At 38.0% G+C, this 19,288-nt stretch overlaps 3 protein-coding genes across 6 annotated transcripts; 2 read left to right on the top strand and 1 right to left on the bottom strand.

The window, feature by feature from the left end:
- Window positions 1-576: 576 nt before the first annotated feature.
- Window positions 577-7,067, bottom strand: LOC117807625. 3 transcript variants are annotated; one of them, XM_034676965.1, is made up of 5 exons: window positions 7,011-7,067; window positions 2,808-2,945; window positions 2,651-2,706; window positions 2,130-2,489; window positions 577-2,042 (listed from the first exon to the last, which is right to left on the bottom strand). In XM_034676965.1, exons 3-5 carry the CDS (start codon window positions 2,697-2,699, stop codon window positions 1,804-1,806), a joined length of 648 nt encoding a protein of 215 aa, XP_034532856.1. In that variant the 5' UTR covers window positions 2,700-2,706; window positions 2,808-2,945; window positions 7,011-7,067; the 3' UTR covers window positions 577-1,803. The 3 variants fall into 3 exon arrangements, with proteins under 3 accessions (XP_034532856.1, XP_034532858.1, XP_034532857.1); XM_034676967.1 differs by having other exon boundaries at window positions 577-2,039; XM_034676966.1 differs by lacking the exon at window positions 7,011-7,067 and adding an exon at window positions 5,385-5,443.
- Window positions 5,383-11,731, top strand: LOC117807626. 2 transcript variants are annotated; one of them, XM_034676970.1, is made up of 4 exons: window positions 5,383-5,475; window positions 10,285-10,340; window positions 10,502-10,861; window positions 10,952-11,731. In XM_034676970.1, exons 2-4 carry the CDS (start codon window positions 10,292-10,294, stop codon window positions 11,185-11,187), a joined length of 645 nt encoding a protein of 214 aa, XP_034532861.1. In that variant the 5' UTR covers window positions 5,383-5,475; window positions 10,285-10,291; the 3' UTR covers window positions 11,188-11,731. The 2 variants fall into 2 exon arrangements, with proteins under 2 accessions (XP_034532861.1, XP_034532860.1); XM_034676969.1 differs by having other exon boundaries at window positions 5,389-5,475; window positions 10,949-11,731.
- On the top strand, window positions 8,031-16,859 carry LOC117807624. The gene is made up of 4 exons (XM_034676964.1): window positions 8,031-8,052; window positions 15,368-15,423; window positions 15,585-15,944; window positions 16,032-16,859. Exons 2-4 carry the CDS (start codon window positions 15,375-15,377, stop codon window positions 16,340-16,342), a joined length of 720 nt encoding a protein of 239 aa, XP_034532855.1. The 5' UTR covers window positions 8,031-8,052; window positions 15,368-15,374; the 3' UTR covers window positions 16,343-16,859.
- The last annotated feature ends 2,429 nt before the right edge of the window (window positions 16,860-19,288 follow it).

Below are 19,288 nucleotides of genomic sequence, written 5' to 3'. Positions count from 1 at the left end.
CACACACATACAAAAAAGATAGAACAAATAAAAACTAATGAAAGAAAGAGAAATCAAGTGAATCACAGATGTGTGTGATGTTATTGTGGACGGGGGGTGGAATAAAAACACTGCAGTTAATCTACCAATCAGACGCGTTCAGTATTGCAGGCCCCGCCCCCTCAAAGTCCTGGGACCTTTGAAAAGTACTACCCCCCTAGCAGGGGCTTTTTAGGGGGGAGATTATCTACCCCTGAACTAAATTTAGACCCTGGGTCCTCTGGTCGAAAAATGCCTTATGTAACTCTCTGACCGGAGCTCCTGGGTGGATGAGGTGTCCCAGCAGTCGTCATAAACACACACTTACATGCACGGGAGAAGACATCATCTCCAATAAATAGTTTTAGTAATAGTAGTAGTTGTAGTATTTAAAGTAGTGGGCTCCTGAAATTAAAATGTTAAAAACGTAGATTAGAATATTCCCTCTCATTAATGTCTGATCATAGAAATTAACATTTCTAAGAAAAGAGTAAAAACTTAACGTTGCTTAAACAGTAAAATCTCAGAAACGTGTATCGATCATAACAAAGTCCAGCTGAGTTTAAACTTTCTCTTTATTAAAAACTGATAAAAATAAACAGACAAAAGTCAACATGAAGAAAACCAGCAGCAGCAAACAATCAGATCCACAGAGTCTCTGCTCCGCCTCCAGACACACAGTCTGAACAGGTCTACATAAAGTGACAGCTCACCTCAGAGTGAGAACCCGTAATGTGTAAAGTGACATTTTCAAATAATGTAACATGAGGAAAAATACACACAGGTCAAACACACACCATGACTACAACAAGGCCGACCTGGAAATACTTGACATGTTTGTACCTCAAACATATGGGGGTCAATCTGCCCCAAAAATCACAGTCTGAACGTCAGTCATATTCTGAACATGCTACATAAAGTGACAGCTCACCTCAGACTGAGAACCCGTAATGTGTAAAGTGACACTTTCAAATAATGTAACATGAGGAAAAATACACACAGGTCAAATAAATATCATGGCTACAACAAGGCTGACTGAACATGTCTACATACTTACATTCACTCACAGTCTGAGCGCCCCCTACTGGACAAACAATGACCATCTGAGCACTTACTTATAAAACAAAAACAAAATGAATAAATGATAAAGTGAATTCAAAATCAAAACGTTTAAAAAATTCAAGTAGACTGTATATAAACTGATCATACTTCCAGCAACATCCAATCATAGTGCATACAAATAAAAACTGTTCACAAACTGAATAAAGTATTTCACATTAGTGTTGTGAAAAATGAAATGTTAAAAACGTAGTGCAAAATATTCAGTCAATAGTGAAATTCACATTACTAGATAAAGCAACAATAATACATTCCTTCAGATACATAGAATAATTAACCTGGTTGTATTACCAAGCTGTGTTAAATACTTCATTCTGATTGGTCAAAGCCCATCACTGTGTAATTAGCTCTGAACAACAACAAGGAAGCTAATAAGAACACGTTGCCCTGGAAACATCAACGACCGTTAAATCTGAGGAAGTATTTTTTTAGCGTTATAAATGAATATTTTTTAAATCAGTGAAATCCTCCTGAATCAATACTTTGAGTCAGTTTGTTTCCGTCTTGAAAATCTCTCCAGGTAATTATCAGGAGGATGTGTGATGAACAAGGGGTTAGAATCCCAACAAGGTGAGGACGAGGCCTCCTGCTCATCCTCTCACCTGTTCACTATACATTATCCCTGAAGAGCTCGAAACATGTTTACACATCTACACACACAGACCACTAACAAACCTGAACAGGATCATGTGTCCTCTGATTATCTGCTGAGCGGTCCCCTTTCTTAAACAGCGACTGGACTCTGTTCAAATGTTTTCTGCAAAATGCAGAGCGAAAGATGAAAATACCAACACAGAGAACAGCTGATACTGCCAGTACAACGTAGAGGCCGATCCTTCCCCGGCTCTGATCTTCTGGTTCTGGTCCCTCTGTTGGTCTCTGATCTTCAGGCTCATGAACAGCTGCTGTAAAGGACAATAGTAGAACTGATGACTGTTTCATGTCGTCCTAGATTGAAGATGTTTGTGATTTACTCGACTGACTTTACTCACCAGTCACAGTGAGATTACATCGGGCCCAGCTGGAACCAGAGTTAGTGAGCACTTCACACCTGTACCAGCCTGAGTCAACAGTCCTGAGTGAGGACACATGAAGTCTGATTCGTCCCTCTCTGAGGACGTCTTTGTCACACTGGACTCGTCCTGAAAACTCTTCATCCTGAGACTCTGAGACCTCGACTCCTTCTTTAAACTCAAACAGGACTGAGTGATTGTGATCATTGTACATGTCACAGAGGACATAGAGATGTTGTGTTAAGTTGTCAGGTTTGGGTGTGAAGGTCCACTCCAGTGTGACGTCCTGGTTCTCCTCTGCCTGATAGGAGGTGTGAGCCACGTTCACTACTAATGTTCCTGTAGAGGAGACAGAGAGGGAAAGAGAGGAGCAGAAAAACAGTGTAACATGTGAGTCTGTAAACAGAGTTTCTAATGGAAGTGTTGAAGTGTTTCAGTGAGTCTCAAAGTGGATCTCCTCTTTTCTCTTTGTGGAGAATAAAGTGAAGGTGGAAACTAACCACAGACACAGCAGCTCAGCGCCATGAGCAGCAGGAACCTGGAGATCATCTTCTCCCTGTCAGAGGAGACACACACACATCAGGTCAAAGGTCACTCCTACAGTCTGTCTGGATCATTCCAACACTTGTAGTGTTCTGCCTCATACAAACCACTGACCTGCAGGTTGATGCTGAAACAGTGTGTAGAACACAGGTCCAGGGTCTCTACAGTTGTGCTGAATAGAGCTGGCAAACACTGTGACAGTGTGCGTCCCGTGAAAGAATCAGGTCCTTTAACCGGAGAAGAATGTGGTATCTACAGGGAGATACAAATAAACAATTTACAACAAATTCAAATAATAAGTCACATTAAATCACACAGAGGAATGAGGTAGCTCACATAGGAATAGTGAACAAAACAAGGAGGCAGAATGAAACTGAAGTCCTGAGCACAGATTCATCCCCTTCACTTTAACTGAAGTGTTTTCTGTGGAGAGTGTTGGACTTCTTGGGGCACAGTTTATAAAGTTGTGAACACTGAAAATAACAGCAACAATGTTCAAAATGTAGCTCTATGTAGTGGGAAATATGAAAAGTCACTTTTTAAAATCACATTTAGAGGAATATTTGTGGTCATTTTCACATTTGTGACCAATATGTTTCAGTTAAATTCACTGTTAAATTAATATAAATCTAAATGTTAACTCAAAATGTTAAATATGATTATGAAAAGTATAATCTAAGTGTTGATTTTTAAATCTAAATGTTAACTGTTATTGTTAAATGTAAATATTAAATCTAAACGTTCAATGTTAAATCTAAACGCTTGATATAAATCTACATTATAAATGCTAACTCTAAATGTTATGAAGTAAAAATATAAATATGAAAAGTATAATCTAAGTGTTGATTTTTAAATCTAAATGTTAAATGTATCTCTGCAATCCTAAATATTAAGCTAATATACAAATTTACACTAGTGTTTAAAAAGGCCATGAAATCAGTCCTGAAGAATCTCTCTGAGGTGACTGTTGAACTTCAGAAGTTGTTTTTGTTAGCATGCTACCTTACTGCTCTTATCAGTTACTTTAGATTACTTTAAAACATTTCTAACATGCTTTTAAGATTTAATATTAACCAGTTTGATCCTTAGTTTACCTCACTGATAACTAATAATAACATGCATTTAAGATTTAATATTAACCAGTATGATCCTTAGTTTACCTAACTGATAACTAATAATAACATGCATTTAAGATTTAATATTAACCAGTATGATCCTTAGTTTACCTAACTGATAACTAACTATAACATGCTTTTAATATTTAATATTAACCAGTATGATCCTTAGTTTACCTAACTGATAACTAACTATAACATGCTTTTAAGATTTAATATTAACCAGTATGATCCTTAGTTTACCTCACTGATAACTAATAATAACATGCATTTAAGATTTAATATTAACCAGTATGATCCTTAGTTTACCTAACTGATAACTAATAATAACATGCATTTAAGATTTAATATTAACCAGTATGATCCTTAGTTTACCTAACTGATAACTAACTATAACATGCTTTTAATATTTAATATTAACCAGTATGATCCTTAGTTTACCTAACTGATAACTAACTATAACATGCTTTTAAGATTTAATATTAACCAGTATGATCCTTAGTTTACCTCACTGATAACTAATAATAACATGCATTTAAGATTTAATATTAACCAGTATGATCCTTAGTTTACCTCACTGATTACTCACCTCTTAAGATTTAATTGTTCGATGTTGAAGCTCAAGATTTCCACCTTTTAGAACTGAGTAAGCAGCGCATAATGTGACTGTTTCTCCTCGTCATTTGGAAGTTATATAGTTTGGTACAGGGTAAACCTGTTCCTCCAAAAGGGTCACAGGTATAACGCAGCCTCTCTCTCAGCTGTTGGTGGAGGTGAAGGGGAGGATCTACTCCTCCGTTCATTCAGAGGTTATTCTGAGCAGTAAGAAACAGGAACAGTAAAAGTAGCGTGTACTTGATTAGGAGTACTTACTGATTACTAATGTACTTGAGTAGGAGCAAAAAGTACTCTGCAAAACAAATACTCTCAGAAGTACAATTTTTTGAAAAAACTACTCAAGTACATGTAACGGAGTAAATGTAACTCGTTACTGCCCACCTCTGCATATTATTTACATATTTAGGATCGCAGAGCAACATTTTACATTTAGATGTAGCATTTATATTCAACATTTAACATTTAGATTTAACATTTAACATGTACATTTGACATTTATAATTAGATTTAACAATCAAAATTTAGATTAGACATTTTAAATGTATATTTTTATTTAGCATTTGGATCTAACAGTGATTGTAACCTAAATCTATTTTTCTCAACAAAAATAAATGTGAAGAAGATCTAAATGTGATTTTCAAAAATGGACTTAACATTCACACTACGTTTTTAAGACGTTTTGGAGCTAAATGTTGAGAATTGTAGCTGTTTATTTTCAGTGTGTACAACTTTAAATACAGTGCTTCTTCTTCCCGCGGAAACTCCGCTTCCACCTCTGTCGCTCACACCAGAATAAGGAAGTGCAGCCGCTCTATGTTCAAATAAAGGAGAAAGAAAAGATGTCTCCAAGAAATGTCAGGAAGAAGACACAAACTGATGAGCTTTAGTTGGAGACTGCTTTGATCCTAAAAGAAGAAGAAGACATGAGAGCAGAATGAAGAAAGGGTTACAGGCTTACCTTGTTGCTGTTCTCTCTCTGCTGCACACCGTGACTGAAGACGACGAGTGGACTTCTTTATATATGAGTGAACGAGTAATCCAGATGACGTGTAAACGCCCCTAACACACACACTACGCAATGAGGTGCTATAATTAGAAGTTGTGCAAACTGAACAAGAACAGCAATATTTCTCCACATTTAGCTCCAAAACGTCATAAAAATGTAGAGTGAATTTTTAATTCACATTTTTTGATCACATTTAATAATATATGAAAAATATATTAAGTTAAAAAAAATTTAAATCCGAATGCCAAAACTACATCTAAATGTTAAATATAAATCTCAATGTTCAACGATAAAAGTAAATGTTAAATATAAATGTTTAATGTTGCTCTGTGATCCTAAATATTTAGCTGATATGCAAATTCAAACTGCCGAATATCAGCTAAATATTTAGGATCGCGGAGCAACATTTAGATTTAAAAATCAAGGTTTACCGTTGAACATTTAGATTTAGATTTAACATTTAGGTCTCTCTCTCTCTCTCTCTCTCTCTCTCTCTCTCTCTCTCTCTCTCTCTCTCTCTCTCTCTCTCTCTCTCATCAGTGGTGGACAAAGTACACGTCTTCATTACTTAAGTCAAAGTACAGATCCTCCAGGTCAAATATTACTCCAATACAAGTGAAAGTTGTTCTGTCAAATGATTACTTGAGATAAAGTACTGAAGAACTTGCTTTTAAAAGTATTTCTTAAAAAATCTCTAAATGTTGTATTTTCACAAAGCATGAGTGCAGTCAAGAATACATAGGATTACATTCTGTTGTATGTTTAATTAGAAACCACTACCTGAAATATTTAAAAACTATACCATGGAATAAAAACAGACACTAAGTTACTCCAAGCACAGACACCTTAGTTTGAAATGTTCATCTGGAGTTAAACAAATGTTCTGTAGCTCAACACGCTCTCTCAGGTTGGACTGTGAATGTTTGTATGTTTGGGCAGAGTGGGAAACAGGGAAAACATTTCAAACCATACGTATCATTCTTCATTTCAGAAACCTCTAACACGGACTGAAGATGAAGGTGGAGAATTATAGCCATCATTACCACCTCTACATGAACTGCCTGATCTGTGTTTGCTCCACGTTCAACCGTGGAGACGCATGATATACAGGTACGACTAAACCACTGAGACAAACAGAACCACACAAACACAGTTTACTGTCTTAGGATCAGATTTCAGAAAAGAGAAGGAAACTCATGAACTGACTTCAAAGTTAAAGTAGTGAGTAACTAGAGCACTGATAGAAATGTAGTGGAGTCAAAAGTAATAAGTATCCCCAAATAATAACACTCAAGTGAAGTGCAGATACTCAAAATATGTACGTACTGTACTCAAGTAAATTTACTCTGTTACTGTCCACCACTGCTTATCATAATGTTAAATCAAAGAATACGATACTCAAAGAGTCCTCAGAGCTGCAGAGTGATCGACGTAACATGTTCAAATAAAGGAGAAAGAAAAGATGTCTCCAAGAAATGTCAGGAAGAAGACACAAACTGATGAGCTTTAGTTGGAGACTGCTCTGATCCTAAAAGAAGAAGACATGAGAGCAGAATGAAGAAAGGGTTACACACTCACCTTGTTAAAGTTCTCTCTCTGCTGGAGGACTACATGACTGAAAAGAAGTGTGACGACAGTCACTGATAAGCTTAGAATTAATGTTTGTCCAGAGTTACTGATTAACCACCTCACTGAATCTGACTGAAGTCATAAATTCACCATGTATGTACTGATATAAAATGGATTTGACTTTAGTTGTTGTAAAGGGCGAGGCTCTTTTACTGCATGTGTCGTTATATTACACAGTGACCGTTTCTCAGAATACTTCCCATGAGGCAAATGAAGCAGAGTCGACTGTTCCTCCTCTTTGTGTCTGTACAGAGAGATGAGTGGAGGAATCTCAGCTCTGCTCTAAAGTCAACATTTAGTGTGTCCTTTCTCTCTCCTGTCTCATGGTGATCACTGAGAGCTCCTCTCACTCTGTCCTCTCTACACTGCTTCTGATTATTCCTCCTTTCTCTCCTCTCTATCTTTGTTCCTCCTCTCCTCCTGTCTGCTACACATGAGCTAGTTTCAGAGAGGACTTCGATTGTTTCATCTTCAGACATAGAAACTAGTTTTACACTTCAACAGTCAGTCCAGTTTTTGACTGACTAAACATGATCTGTTAAGTGTTTGAACATGAACTCATGATTCACAGTTTAATCTCAGATTGGATATTTAGACATAGAAACTAGTTTGACACTTCAACAGTCAGTCCAGTTTTTGTGTCAGAGCGTCTCTGTTAGGGATTTATTTCAGTCTGATTATTTAGAACAACACTTCACTCTGTGATTGTTCACTTGTTCAACTCTCTTTACCACAGACAGAGCGTGAGACCACACAACCACATTTAGTCAAATTACATGCAGGTAGTCTTTTTTCACTTCCTGCATATAGTGTGGTCTAATGTGCTGAGGCCAACCTAACAGAGGATGTGGAACCCCACTGCGCGATCAAAAAGGACACTTTTATGACAATAAAGGACCATACTGGTGTTATCAGTTCCAGATCATTCAGATCAGCCTCCTCTCTCCTCTTCACTCATGTAGTCCTCCAGCAGAGAGAGAACAGTGACAAGGTGAGTGTGTAACCCTTTCTTCATTCTGCTCTCATGTCTTCTTCTTCTTTTAGGATCAAAGCAGTCTCCAACTAAAGCTCATCAGTTTGTGTCTTCTTCCTGACATTTCTTGGAGACATCTTTTCTTTCTCCTTTATTTGAACATGATATGTGATCCATATCTGACTGATTGTTGCACTTTAAGAAAGCAGTGGTTGATCAGCTTCATGAGCAGGTGTTACATCTGGTTTTTAATGTCACTGTAAAGATGTTGATGTGATCAGCAGCCTTGTTCATGTCCTTGTATGGTGCCGTTTATAAAGTTGTTCATGTGTTAACACTAGGGCTGAACGATTAATCGAATTCAAACCGACATCGTGATGTAATGGAATGCAATTTTCAAATCTCAAAGGCTGGGATTAAAAAACAAAGTTTCATGCACACAGACTCAACCTAACGTGACATGCATGCAGCAGGTCCCGTGATGCATCTTTCAGCTGGTTTACCGACGGCCAAAACTCTCTGAAGAATGAGACACGTGCGAGAGGGGGATGAAGAAAACAACTTCAGCCACTCTAAGTTTGGATTTGTTGTTTTGTTGTTGACATCTTTAAAAATGACCTCAGCAGAAGAACCCATCATATTGAGACGTACAGAATAATCAACACGCTGAATATCAACATGTGGAGCAGGCTGATAAATAATCTCTGCAGACACAGAGTCAGTGAAACAACAGACTACAACATGTGGATTTACTGCAACAGGACACCTGAACAGGATCCTATTTTAGACTCACAGGTTGCGGTTTTCTGTCAACTTGTTCTTATTAAGAGAAATAAGCATGTGAACGTGGTTAGGTGTCAGCCAGGAGAGCAACCGAGTCAGAATCAGTCCTGAGGCGGGGAAAAACAGAGACCTGTTACTCAGCCCGCTGAGCGCCTCTTCTCTCCAACACCTTCAGTCTGCTGCTTCACATCCAAACCTGCTTTAAACTTCAAACTCTTGTTTGGCAGAATGTTAAGTAGTTGTGGTTAAACGCTCACAAGACTGCAAGTCAAAGTATTTAGTAAGTTTACAGCTGTAACTGAAGGAGATAAATTGCTGTAACTCCATGAATTTCCCCGTAGTGGGACGAATAAAGGAGTATCTTATCTTTTCTTAAATAAACCGTCTTTCATATTAAATCTTCATTTGCCTTGATCTTAACATAAGTCTATGAGAAAGAACAGTTTGTGTATAATACATCTGATATTCTTTATTATAATACAGATTGAGTTATTGCTTGTGTTTGTTGAAAAATACATGAGAAGAGGAGCTTGAAAAAACAATCGCATATTAAATCACAATATTAAGGAAAATAATCGCAATCAGATTATTTTCCAAAATCGTTCACCCCTAGTGTTAACATGTAAAAAATATTAAACCATAAAAACTTAACATGTTGGTATTTTCACTTCATTTTCAGTGGAGTGTCTTTAGAGCTGCTGAACTTTGACTTTATAAAATGTTGAGCTCTTCTAACTCTTTGTGGTTGAACACTGAAAACATGTACTTCCGCAGCGAACGTGAACTCTTTCTCACAATAAGCTGTCACCTCCCAGCTCTCTCCCACAGAAGTTTCCTCTTGATTAAGTGAAACTTTCTTTGAGGGCTTCATGTTGAGGACTAGAGAGATTATGTGGCTCTGTTTGTAAAGCAGTTCACACTGATATTAACAGCATCATTTCTCCACATTTAGCTCCAAAACATCTTAAAAACAGTGACTTTTCAAAATTCACAGTTTTCAAGATGTTTTGGAGCTAAATGTGGAGAAAAGTTGCTGTTAATTTCAGTTTGCATAATTTTACAAACAGCGCCACATAATTTCTGTAGTCTCTACATGAACCCCCGAGCTGAGGACAGTTTCATTTCCTCAATACAAGTTTCTGCAGTCAGCACAGAGGAAGGAGGAGAGCTGCAGGGGAATGACAGCAGTTCTTGTGACAACACAATCTGAAGTTCACTTCTTGGACAGTTGTTGTCCGCTGTTTATGTTTTCCACAAAGAGCTAGAGGAGCCCAAAATATTAAAAGTGAAAGTTAAGCAGCTCTAAAGACACTGCACTTAAAATAAAGAGAAAATACCAACTCTCTGATCACTGACGCCCTCTAGTGACAGAAACACGTCACTGCAGCTTCACAGAGAGTGTTGGAATGATCCAGACAGACTGTAGGAGTGACCTTTGACCTGATGTGTGTGTGTCTCCTCTGACAGGGAGCAGATGATCTCCAGGTTCCTGCTGCTCATGGCGCTGAGCTGCTGTGTCTGTGGTTAGTTTCCACCTTCACTTTATTCTCCACAAAGAGAAAAGAGGAGATCCACTTTGAGACTCACTGAAACACTTCAACACTTCCATTAGAAACTCTGTTTACAGACTCACATGTTACACTGTTTTTCTGCTCCTCTCTCTCCCTCTCTGTCTCCTCTACAGGAACATTAGTAGTGAACGTGGCTCAACCCTCCTATCAGGCAGAGGAGGACCAGGACGTCACACTGGAGTGGACCTTCACACCCAAACCTGACCGCTCAACACAACATCTCTATGTCCTCTGTGACATGTACAATGATCACAAACACACAAACCTGTTTCGTCTACATGAAGGAGTCGAGATCCCAGAGTCTCAGGATGAAGAGTTTTCAGGACGAGTCCAGTGTGACAAAGACGTCCTCAGAGAGGGACGAGTCAGACTTCATGTGTCCTCACTCAGGACTGAAGACTCAGGCTGGTACAGGTGTGAAGTGTTCACTGACTCTGGTGTCAGCTTGGACCGATGTAATCTCACTGTGACTGGTGAGTAAAGTCAGCCGAGTAAATCACAAACATCTTCAATCTAGGACGACATGAAACAGTCATCAGTTCTATTATTGTCCTTTACAGCAGCTGTTCATGAGCCTGAAGATCAGAGACCAACAGAGAGACCAGAACCAGGAGATCAGAGTTGGGGAAGGATTGCTTTCTTCGTTGTACTGGCAGCAGCATTATCACTGACTCTCTGTGTCTTCATTCTGCATGTCTTTAAATCTGTTTGTTACACCAGAAACAAGTCTACAGTCGAGTATAACCAGTGTTCCCCAGGGGAACAGATCAGGATGCAAAAGAGTCCGAGTCGAAGCTGAAGCTTTCATTGTTCCAGATGTTGAAGGTTTGAGGTCCAACATGGAACAGGGACTGTGGCTCAGAGGTGGAGCGGGTCATCCTCTATCTGGTCTGGTGGTCTGATCCCCAGCTCCTACAGTCCATGTTTTCTAAAGCAGCCCCTCAGAGAAACGTTGTCTACGTGATCTCATCAGTGGACGTTTTCAGAGACGTTACTTCAGCATCAAACTTCTCCTCCATCTCCTGCGGCTGTTTTGGAACAATAAGAAGGGACTACCTCAGCACCTCTCCTCTCCTCCTGATGGGACTTGGTGCTGCATTCATTTGGGCTTGTTAATCAGACTTTCACTCATGAAAATTTTAACCACACACAAATGTTGTGTTGTGGAGCACATTGTACCCTGGTAGATCTGCAGATCTAATCAGGTCCAGAGTTTAGTGAGTGTGTTGGTCAAAGACTCAGCTTCTCATCAGGTGTCATTCAAACTCAGTTAAAATTATCTGCTGTCAAAATGTACTGTTTGTAAAGTGTTCATGCTGTAAATAAAGATTCATTTATTCAGACTGTGTGTACGTTTTTCTTCAAGACTCAAGAAGTTAATAGTAAAAAAAGGTTAACGTGAACAAACTTTAGTGAAATCTTCAGAGTTTGAGAGATCAGTCAAAAGAAACTATAAAAGTAGTAGTAATATTACTAATAATAGTAGTAGTATTTATAGTAGTGGGCTACTGAAATGAAATGTTAAAAAAACAGAGTAAAATATCACAGAAATTAACATTACTTACAAAAAGAGTAAAACACTTCCTGTTGTTTAAACAGTAAAATCTCAGTAACTTTTAAATACATCAAAAAGTAATTTTTAAGTGAAATAGTAGAAAGATTTATGAACAGTTTAAAGTCAAAATGAAGTCTGAAGGTGGAAGTATGCAGACGTTGCAGTATTTCAAAGATGAAGGAGTTTGAAGCTGATTCAGAATCCTCCCATCTGTTTCCATTGTAAAAACTGTTTAAATAAAGTTGAATCATTCAAAAAGTACATGGAGTAGAAATGTGAAAGGTAATAGACACAATCTCCTGAAGAAGCTGAACAGGATAAAAGTTGAATGGTAAAAATCAGATAAAGTTTGAAGGCTGTGAAACGTACAGAAGAAAAGGTAATAATAATAAAACCATAGAAGAAGAATATGTTGAAACGCTGACTCAGCATTTCAACATAATTAACATGTGAATATATTGAGGGTGATATTATTCAGCTCCTCTGGCTCAGTGAAGCTGTTGTAATGTCATGAAGTAATAGGACTTCAGTAGACCAGTTTTAGGGAGCATCTATAGTCTATACTTGGTCTACTCTAGCTCTCCTATTCAGCACTTCAGAGCAGACTCCTCATTCTTACAATGCTGATAATAATCCATGGTAAAGGCTTCATCTTTGAAATGTGTGACCTCTCCATGGATCAGTGAATGTGTGTGTGTTGGTAGAAGGTCAGCAGGAATCAGCAGGAACATTTCAGCCAGCCTGTTAGTTTGAATGAGCTCAGCTGGAAGTTTGAGGAAAGAGCTCCCTCTACTGGTCTTTGTTCTTACTACACCAACAAAGCTGATGACACTAAAACAGGACTCTGCCTCACATCAACTTACAGACAGAGTTTAAGAGGACAAAGAACAGCTGCTATCAGGTTACCTGCTCACACACCTGTGTGGACCTGAACTGAAGTGAAAGTATAAAACTTCATCATTCTGACATTCATGTCTTCATTATGAATCAGTAGCTGTGAAAAAGGAGAGATTTGATGTGTCTCTGTCTCTTCCCACCAACTTTCTGTGATTAACTATATCCATGATGAGCCACAAAACCTGAGCGCACTTTATTCAGCTAAATGACAGAACACTTCCTGCTCGTAGTCTGACTACATGAGGTTGTTCACTAGGTTGTTGGTGAAGAGAGTGAAACAAGTGGAGATTATCACAGAGTGAAGTGTTCCTCTAAATAATCAGACTGAAATAAATCCCTAACAGAGACGCTCTGACACAAAAACTGGACTGACTGTTGAAGTGTCAAACCAGTTTCTATGTCTGAAGATGAAACAATCGAAGTCCTCTCTGAAACTAGCTCATGTGTAGCAGACAGGAGGAGAGGAGGAACAAAGATAGAGAGGAGAGAAAGGAGGAATAATCAGAAGCAGTGTAGAGAGGACAGAGTGTGAGGAGCTCTCAGTGATCACCATGAGACAGGAGAGAGAAAGGACACACTAAATGTTGACTTTAGAGCAGAGCTGAGCTTCCTCCACTCATCTCTCTGTACAGACACAAAGAGGAGGAGCTGTTGACTGCTTCATTTGCCTCATGGGAAGTATTCTGCAAAACCGTTACTGTGTAATATAACGACACATGCAGTAAAAGAGCTTTGCCCTTTACAACAACTCAAGTCAAATCCATTTTATATCAGTACATGGTGAATTTATGACTTCAGTCAGATGCAGTGAGGTGGTTAATCAGTAACTCTGGACAAACATTAATTCTAAGCTTATCAGTGATTGTCACCACACTCTTCTTCAGTCATGTTTTCCTCCAGCAGAGAGAGAACAGTAACAAGGTGAGTGTGTAACCCTTTCTTCATACTGCTCTCATGTCTTCTTCTTCTTTTAGGATCAAAGCAGTCTCCAACTAAAGCTCATCAGTTTGTGTCTTCTTCCTGACATTTCTTGGAGACATCTTTTCTTTCTCCTTTATTTGAACATGATATGTGATCCATATCTGACTGATTGTTGCACTTTAAGAAAGCAGTGGTTGATCAGCTTCATGAGCAGGTGTTACATCTGGTTTTTAATATCACTGTAAAGATGTTGATGTGATCAGCAGCCTTGTTCATGTCCTTGTGTGGTGCAGTTTATAAAGTTGTTCATGTGTTAACATGTAAAAATATTAAACCATAAAAACTTTACATGTTGGTATTTTCACTTCATTTTCAGTGGAGTGTCTTTAGAGCTGCTGAACTTTGACTTTTTAATATTTTGAGCTCTTCTAGCTCTTTGTGGTTGAACACTGAAAACATGTCAGCTTTGTTTCTGCTGTCAGCAGGAACTGTGTCTTGCTTGAAGCTGTCACAACCCAGCTCCCTCCTCCTCCGTTCTAACCACAGAAGCTTCCTCTTTTGTGTACCTGAAACTCTCTCAGGTCAGGTTCATGTAGAGAACTAAAGAAATTATAACTCTGTTTGTAAAGTTGTTCACACTGAAATGAACAGCATCATTTCTCCACATTTAGCTCCAAAACGTCTTAAAAACAGTGTGAATTTTAAAAAATAACTTTTTATCAGTTAGAGCAATATGTGATCTTTTTCACATTTATTTATGACATGACAAATAAAATATCTGTTTAATTAAATGAACAACGCCTCATATTTTCTCTAGTCCTCTACATCAGGGGTTCACAAAGTGCGGGTCGGGACCACCTGGTGGGTCGCGAGACACAAATGGGGGGTCTTGAGATGTCTTCAGGAATGGTTTTTTTTTTTTAAGTTATCTAAAAATAGTATGTTTCACACATTATAGTATAAAATGTCGACAAAAATATTCGCTAAACTTGAAATAAAACCTTGAAAATATAAAGTGTAATGAGTTTTCTGCTTTTCTTTGTTGCCAGATGACTCCTAAGTTTAGAGTTAGTGAACAGTTAATTATCAAAAGCATCAGTAGCAGCAGGTTCATTCATAACGGCACAGGAAAAACAGACACAGGCTCAATATAAGTTTCTGCAGTTAGCACAGAGGAAGGAGGAAGGAGCAGTGGGAGGGAGGTGAAAGCTTCAAGCGAGACAAAGTTCCTGTTGACGTCAGAAATAAAGCCGACATGTTCAGTGTTCAACCACAAAGACCTAGAAGAGATCCAAATATTAAAAGTGAAAATACCAACATGTAATGTGTTTATGGTTTAATATTTTCACATGTCGTATAATACTGTCCCTCTTTTTCAAAGTTTCAGTGTTTTTGTATGAAATGAAATATTTTTGGTCTTCAGTGAAATGTTTGTTCAGTTGTCCTGAAGCGTCTCTGAAGCCTACAGCTCAAACTGATCTCTCTGATCACTGACGCCCTCTAGTGACAGAAACACGTCACTGCAGCTTCACAGAGAGTGTTGGAATGATCCAGACAGACTGTAGGAGTGACCTTTGACCTGATGTGTGTGTGTCTCCTCTGACAGGGAGAAGATGATCTCCAGGTTCCTGCTGCTCATGGCGCTGAGCTGCTGTGTCTGTGGTTAGTTTCCACCTTCACTTTATTCTCCACAAAGAGAAAAGAGGAGATCCACTTTGAGACTCACTGAAACACTTCAACACTTCCATTAGAAACTCTGTTTACAGACTCACATGTTACAGTGTGTTTCTGCTCCTCTCTTTCCCTCTCTGTCTCCTCTACAGGAACATTAGTAGTGAACGTGGCTCACACCTCCTATCAGGCAGAGGAGGACCAGGACGTCACACTGGAGTGGACCTTCACACCCAAACCTGACAGCTCAACACAACGTCTCTATCTCCACTGTGACATGTTCAACGATCAGAAAGACCCAACCCTGTTTCATCTCCATGATGGAGTCGAGGTCTCAGAGTCTCAGGATGAAGAGTTTTCAGGACGAGTCCAGTTTGACAAAGACGTCCTCAGAGAGGGACGAATCAGACTTCATGTGTCCTCACTCAGGACTGAAGACTCAGGCCGGTACACGTGTGAAGTGCTCACTAACTCTGGTTCCAGCTTGGCCCGATGTTATCTCAATGTGACTGGTGAGTAAAGTCAGTCGAGTAAATCACAAACATCTTCAATCTAGGACGACATGAAACAGTCATCAGTTCTATTATTGTCCTTTACAGCAGCTGTTCATGAGACTGAAGATCAGAGACCAACAGAGAGACCAAAACCAGGAGATCAGAGACCAACAGAGAGACCAGAACCAGGAGATCAGAGTCAGATAAAGATCGGTCTCTACATTGGACTGCCAGTTTCAGCAGTATTATTACTGACTCTCTATGTCATCATTCTGCGTGTCCTTAAATCTGCTTGTTACAACAGAAAGAAGTCTGCAGTCTTGTATTATCTGAGTTTCCCAAAGGAACCAGATCAGGATGTAAAAACATCAGAGTCTCAGCTGAAGCTTTCATTGTTCCAGATGTTGAAGGTTTGAGGTCCAACATGGAACAGGGACCGCTGTGTCTCAGAGGTGGAGCGGGTCATCCTCTACCTGGTCTGGTGGTCTGATCCCCAGCTCCTACAGTCCATGTTTTCTAAAGCAGCCCCTCAGAGAATCGTTGTCTACGTGATCTCATCAGTGGACGTTTTCAGAGACGTTACTTCAGCATCAAACTTCTCCTCCATCTCCTGCGGCTGTTTTGGAACAATAAGAAGGGACTACATCAGCACCTCTCCTCTCCTCCTGATGGGAACTTGGTGCTGCATTCACTTGGGCTTGTTAATCAGACTTTTGCTTTTTAAAATTTTCAACCAGACACAAATGTTGTGTTGTAGAGCACGTTGTACCCTGGTAGATCTGCAGATCTAATCAGGTCCAGAGTTTAGTGAGTGTGTTGGTCAAAGACTCAGCTTCTCATCAGGTGTCATTCAAACTCAGTTAAAATGATCTGCTGTCCAAATGTACTGTTTGTAAAGTCTTCATGCTGTAAATAAAGTTTCATTTATTCAGACTGTGTGTACGTTTTTCTTCAAGACTCAAGAAGTTAAGAGTAAAAAAAAGGTAAAGTGAACAAACTTTAGTGAAATCTTCAGAGTTTGAGAGATCAGTCAAAAGAAACTATAAAAGTAGTAGTAATATTACTAATAATAGTAGTAGTATTTATAGTAGTGGGCTACTGAAATGAAATGTTAAAAAAACAGAGTAAAATATCACAGAAATTAACATTACTTACAAAAAGAGTAAAACATTTCCTGTTGTTTAAACAGTAAAATCTCAGAAACGTTTAAATACATCAAAAAGTAATTTCTAAGTGAAATAGTAGAAAGATTTATGAACAGTTTAAAGTCAAAATGAAGTCTGAAGGTGGAAGTATGCAGACGTTGCAGTATTTCAAAGATGAAGGAGTTTGAAGCTGATTCAGAATCCTCCCATCTGTTTCCATTGTAAAAACTCTTTAAATAAAGTTGAATCATTCAAAAAGTACAAGGAGTAGAAATGTGAAAGGTAACAGACACAATCTCCTGAAGAAGCTGAACAGGATAAAAGTTGAATGATAAAAATCAGATAAAGTTTGAAGGGTGGTCCTGAGTGAGGACAGACATGAAGTCTGATTCGTCCCTCTCTGAGGACGTCTTTGTCACACTGGACTCGTCCTGAAAACTCCTCATCCTTCAGTGGGACCTCGACTCCTTCATGAAGATCAAACAGGAAGAAGTTTAAGAACTAATCAGAAAATAATCTTGAATCAAATCTTCTTCACTTCAGAGATCAGTCTGAGCTGTAGGCTTCAGAGACGCTTCAGGACAACTGAACAAACATTTCACTGAAGACCAAAAATATTTCACTTCATACAAAAACACTGAAACTTTTAAAAAGAGGGACAGTATTATACAACATGTGAAAATATTAAACCATAAAAACATTACATGTTGGTATTTTCACTTTGAATATTTGGATCTCTTCTAGGTCTTTGTGGTTGAACTCTGAACTCATTTCCACTTTATTTCTGCTGTCAACAGGAACTCATATGATTCATCAAGTGTTTCACACACACACACACACACACACACACACACACACACACACACACATGCTCTGCTCCCTTTATCTGTGTGTATTCTCTATGAACTGTTTAACTTGAACCATGTCTGAAATAAGTCACTGTGTTGTTATTGAGGCTCATTAAAGTCAACAGCTTCTGCCCATTTTAACATGGAGACATGTTACGTCACAATCTTCACCACCTACATTCACTTTCATTATGACTGATTAAGCCCCTCCCCCTGTCTTAAGCTCCTCTCCGTCTCGTGATCTACATCAGAAAAGCAAAGAGTCTGAAGACAGACAAAGAAAGCGTTCAGGTGACAAGGTGTTAGACTGCTCTCTGCTCCTTTCTACAAACGTGTAAGTACATCACACACACACACACACACACACACACACACAGAGCTTTTACTGGGTTTGATTTCTCAGTGTGTGTGTTTCTGGTGTGTGTGTTCATAAACTGTCTCTTTAATGTTTGTTGACACGTGTGTGACGCACATAAACAAATCAGCACGAGCCTGTAACTATCAGGTGGTAAAGTTATATTCAGACTGTTTAAAGTTGTTTGAGTGATTTTTTTTATTCGATCCTCGTTTGGCTCGATTAATCGACTATTCGATTTGAAGAAAAGTTGCACGCGTTGAAAAACTGCGTGTGAGGAAGTCAGAGCCAAACAGCTGATGAAACATTTGACAAGAACGACTTCTGTGTCAATCATAACTACCGGAAGTAACTGAAGTAGACAACTGTGTTCAAATTTAATATCCCTAATTAAATTAAAGAGTAAAAAATAAAACAATATATAATATATATACCATAAATTATTATATATCAAAATTTGCCGAAATTATCAACAAATGTGATTTGGCAAAAGGAAGAAGGCATTTATTTTATGGATTTTGATTTGAAGTGTTTTTTCAAACATGTAAAAATATTAAATAAAATAAGATTAATCTCAAGTGACAATAAACAAAAAAACAGACACAGAAAACTTTAGATACAATGCAAAATAACAATACAAATAATAACAAAATACATTTAATTATAAAACTTATTAAATCCCCCCTTCTCTGTTATTTAATAATTATTGATGTTGAATTGTTATTACATTATTTGTTACAGCAGCTTACAACACGGGACAGGGGAACACAGCAATGTACTTACATAGTTAAAAAATATAATAAGAGTAATAATAGCAATGACAAGGGTAAAATATGATAAAATAAATTAAATAAAATAGAATAAAAAAATAGAATAAAATAAAATAGAATAAACTAAAATAAAATAGAATAAAATAAAATAAAATAAAATAGAATAAAATAAAATAAAATAAAATAAAATAAAATAGAATAAAGTTAAATTAAATTAAATGAAATAGAATAGAATAAAAAATAA

Source organism: Notolabrus celidotus, chromosome 23 (genome assembly GCF_009762535.1).
Source record: "Notolabrus celidotus isolate fNotCel1 chromosome 23, fNotCel1.pri, whole genome shotgun sequence".
In the NCBI taxonomy this organism is placed as follows: Eukaryota; Metazoa; Chordata; class Actinopteri; order Labriformes; family Labridae; genus Notolabrus; species Notolabrus celidotus.
The sequence above is the reverse complement of the archived record's forward strand: the minus strand, read 5'-3'. Positions and strand labels throughout refer to the sequence as shown.